The sequence below is a fragment of the Monoraphidium neglectum genome, assembly GCF_000611645.1.
Source record: "Monoraphidium neglectum strain SAG 48.87 unplaced genomic scaffold scaffold04078, whole genome shotgun sequence".
Classification (NCBI taxonomy): Eukaryota; Viridiplantae; Chlorophyta; class Chlorophyceae; order Sphaeropleales; family Selenastraceae; genus Monoraphidium; species Monoraphidium neglectum.
The window spans coordinates 1,629-5,485 of record NW_014009551.1 but is presented as its reverse complement, the minus strand read 5'-3'; the positions used below and the strand labels follow the sequence as shown (position 1 = coordinate 5,485).

General features: G+C 67.7%; 2 protein-coding genes across 2 annotated transcripts in view; both read left to right on the top strand.

Moving 5' to 3' along the window:
• Nucleotides 1–44: 44 nt before the first annotated feature.
• On the top strand, nucleotides 45–242 carry MNEG_13836 (hypothetical protein; the record flags this gene model as incomplete). The annotated part of the gene is made up of 1 exon (XM_014037693.1): nucleotides 45–242. A coding segment is annotated over one exon (198 nt), but the record flags the coding sequence as incomplete, so codon positions are not given.
• A 3,044-nt stretch (nucleotides 243–3,286) lies between these two features.
• The window catches only part of MNEG_13835 (hypothetical protein), a gene marked incomplete at both ends in the record, with an annotated part of 2,190 nt that continues 1,619 nt past the window's right edge, over nucleotides 3,287–3,857 (top strand). Inside the window, 2 exons of the mRNA XM_014037692.1 lie at nucleotides 3,287–3,340; nucleotides 3,588–3,719. Of these exons, the coding sequence (XP_013893146.1) occupies nucleotides 3,287–3,340; nucleotides 3,588–3,719 (186 nt within the window). The remainder of the gene's footprint in view (nucleotides 3,341–3,587; nucleotides 3,720–3,857) is intronic.

The window sequence follows — 3,857 nt, the reverse complement described above, 5'->3', positions numbered from 1 at the left end:
CCCCCAACCCCCGCCCCCATCCCGCCCTTCCCGCCGCCCGACAGGAGCGCCTGGCCGCCGCCGAGGCGCTGTACGAGGTTCTCAAGGGCCGCAACCTGTCTGAGCTGGCGCGCCTCAACCTCGAAAGGGCCGACGGCTTCGGCCGCGCGCTGCAGCACTTCTCGCGCGTGCAGGGGCAGCTCGCCGCCGCCGTTTCGGACGCCTGGGGCGCGGCCGCGGCCGCGGGGGGCGGCGGGCCGTGAGAGGCTGTGCGGCGGTGTGTATGTGATGAGGGGGCGACGGCCGCAATATGCGACCAGCGCCAAAGAAAGGGGACGTCTGGTTTGATCCAGGAGAGGGCTGTCGGCTGCCCGCAAGTGCACAGCAAACGAACAACGGCCGTCCTGGCGCCGGCCGCCGGCGACCTGCCGGCTCCCACAGCACGCGGCGCGAGCTGGGTAGGCAGCGTGGCCCGTCCGCGCAGGCGGCGTTACGGCTGATGACCGTGCGCGGGCGCCCCTGCCTGCGCGATATGTTTGTGCGTTTCGACCAAATAAGCGGCAGCGCGGGCATGGCTCCCATTCATGGTCGAGCCGCCCGCGCGCCCAGAGCCCAGTGCGCAGCGCCCGGACACCGCGCCCCCCACTCCTGGTTCGCGCACCAGCCGTAGATAGGTCTCTCCTCGCTTGTTGCAAGGCAGCGCTGCCCTGCCAGCACGCGGCGGGCCGCCGCGCCGGCGGCGCCCGGGGCGTCTGGCCGTATCTGTGTGGCACAGGCGCGCCCTGGGAGGCGCTTTTTCCGTTCCTTTGATGGGGTAGGGAGTTGTCTGTGCCCGCCCATTGTATGTACATACGGTGTTGGCCCCCTTAGTATGACGTTCTGGCGACACCGAGGGCCCTCTTGCAGGGCAGAGAAACTGAGGCACAGGCCCATGTGCCAGGCCCGAGTTGGCCGCATGCAGGTGGCACGTGGGCGCATCGGCGCTCCCCTACCTCGCCCTGTGGCGGAGCCTTGCCGGCAGAAACGCGCGCGCGCGCGCAGGAGCGTCGCCGCGGCGCGGCGCGGCAAACGATCAACCCCCGGGGCTCGGTCTCACTAGGGTCCCTTGCTTTAGCACCTCACTCTTCCTTGTTCCTTCCGGCGGCGCTCATGCGTACGCGTGCGCGAAACCCTGTCGTCGCCCTCTGTCCCGTCCCGGCGTGACGTCATCGCATGACGTCACCGCACGCGCCACGCCGACGCCACATCAGCAGAACAGCAGCACTATAAAGCGCGGCACGCGCGCGAGGCATGTGTTTGGGATTACGTGTTGTTTTCTGGGCGGGGGAAGGGGCGCTTTCAACAAGGCGGTTGCATCTGCTATCGGTCCCGGACTGCTTGCATGGTCTGCTTTTGCTTGTGCTTTTCATTGCCGGGTGCGCATGATAGCAATCCAGCATGTTTCAACCACCCAAGCAGCACGCACCTGCACCCACCACAGTCTCCTGCCCCCACGCCGTCAGCGTCGCGCGTCCCAGCGCAGCGCACCCCCACTGCGGCGCGGCGCGCCGCGAGCGGGGGTGCGCCTGCATTTCAATTCTCCACGCGCCCGTGCGCTCTCTCTGCAGCCCCTCAAGCCCTTTTTCATCCGCGTCAGAGAAGTTTGCCCCTGGAAGGGCAGCCGTGTCCTTGCCCTGACGTCCGAGCCCGAGCCTGCCGCGGGGGTACCGAGACGGTTCGTACTTCCTTCATAAACCCGTCCTCTCGCGCGCCGTCGCCCCCAGTTGCTGAGCCCCGAGCCGACGCCTGCTCAAAGCGGGACACCCGCCCGCCCTACACACCCCCGGCGCGAAGACGCAGTCCGCGCCAGGGGGTGGGTTGCATCGGTGTGCGCGCGCCCAAGCCTCAGGATATTTTTTCCCGGGCTTTGCAAAGCGCGGCGTTGGCCCGGGGCGGGCGCGTGCTGTCGGGCCACTCTCTCTCCGACAGCCTGCGTGGCTCTCAGTGCCCCCCCCCTGGGAATGTCTCCCGAGCCGCCTGGTCAGGGTGCCTATCTGCCCCACGGCCGTCGCGTCGCCGCCTGACACGCGGCGCTTGCGCCCGCCCCATGTTGACCGCGTGTCCGCGCCCCGCCCGGCGGTCATGCCGGCGCCACGAGTCGCGAGCCGTCGGGCGTGGGGCCTAGAGTGCACAGTAGAGGAGCCGGGTTGGCGAGGACACCTTGGCAGCAGCATGTGTACACCAGGGCGTGCTTGCATGCACACACACGCACCCCTCGTGTCGAGTGGGGCCCGTCGGCGGCGGCTGCGACTAGAAGGGGCGTTTTTTGGCGGGCCTGCGAAAGCGCCCTTGCGGGGTTGTTGCACTTGCTCCCAAAAAAGTTCCCCCTGTGACCACAGCGTTGGCCCCGCCCCATATCATCCCCTGTGGGGTGTGGGGGGGGGCCCTCCGCCAGCTCAGCACTTCATCCACTTTCTTTTACTGCCCAGTGCCCATCGCCCCTCCACGCAACCCTGCGACGCAGCGGCCGGCGGCGCCGAGTTGCGCTCAGCGCGGCCGCAGGCGCTGCGATGGGCTTGCGCGCCCTCAAGGCGCGCGTCCGTCGATCCGCTTTTTCGAGTACTGGCTTGGCAGGCAAGCAAGCTTCCTGGTTTGATCCATGCGCGTGTAACCATCTGTGCTGTGCCCTCTGTCCCGCGGCCAGGCGCGCATGACGCGGCACACGTGAGTGTCATTTCTGCGGCAGTTGCAGCCGTTGCACAACGGTGGGCAGCCTGGAAGCTTATGTGCGAAGCTGTGCAGCATTGACCGGTCAAGGCTTGTGGATTCGGGGCGTTGGAGCAATGGACTGCCACCACGTGTAATCATGTCCAACCACAAGCACCCAACCAGCCAGCCAGCCACATCCGCAACACTGCCATGGCCGCCCGAGCATGTGGTGCGATTATGAACCACTGCAGCCACTACGAAGCTCGGTGGTAGCTGCCCGTTGTAGCGAATTACACCATGCATCAGAGTGTCCCAAAACTTATGTCATCGATCAAAGCCGATTTTATCATCTGAGGACCCCGGTGTCGCAGCGAAAGCTCTGGCAGAGCGCGTCTTACCTCATCCGCGCGCGTCCGTATACGTCGCTACGCAGAAACTTTACTGTTCAGCGTGTTCATCCATAGCCTCTGCGCAAGGGTGGCACTGCGCTTGCTGCAGCAAGGCGTGCCATCGACCGCGTTGCCTCGACCGCTGCTGCTGTAGAACCCAGCCGTGCGCGGCGCCCGCCCTCTCCAACGCGCGCAACTGGCAGCGAGGCCGGTCCAAGGGTGCACCAGGGATGCTCAACGGCGAGCTGAAGGCCCGCGCTGACCGGCTGGCGCGGGAAGCCAAGGTGAGCAGAAGCTTCTCATGCGGGCGCCCCCGGCTCGCCAAAGCATGTGCTCGTGCACGGGCATGCGCATGCGCATGCGCCGCCGTGCATGCTGCGCCCCCCCAGCATGCCGCCAGCTAATCCAGGAGCCCGCGCCTGGGCTACCTCCGCTGCGCCGAGCCGCATGTTTTTTTTCCGACACAGCAGCACCCAACGCCACGTGGCGTGCGCCCCCACGCATCCACCCACCCATTCACCACCCCCCCAGGAGCGCTCCGACGCGGAGCGCCGGCGCCGCGAGAAGGAGCGGCTGCTAGCGGAGCGGCAGGCGGCGCGGCAGCGGGCGCGGGAGGAGGAGCAGCGGGCGCGGCGGCTGGCGGTGCTGGCGGCAGAGCAGGCGGTGGGTGGGGAGCCGCGGTGGGGTTTGGCGCGGGGCGTCGTAGATACATGTATCTGTGACCGAGGAGTATTTTGTCCGACGAGGCAGGCAGCGGCGGGGACGCGGGCCGACGAGGCAGGCAGCGGCGGGGACACGGGC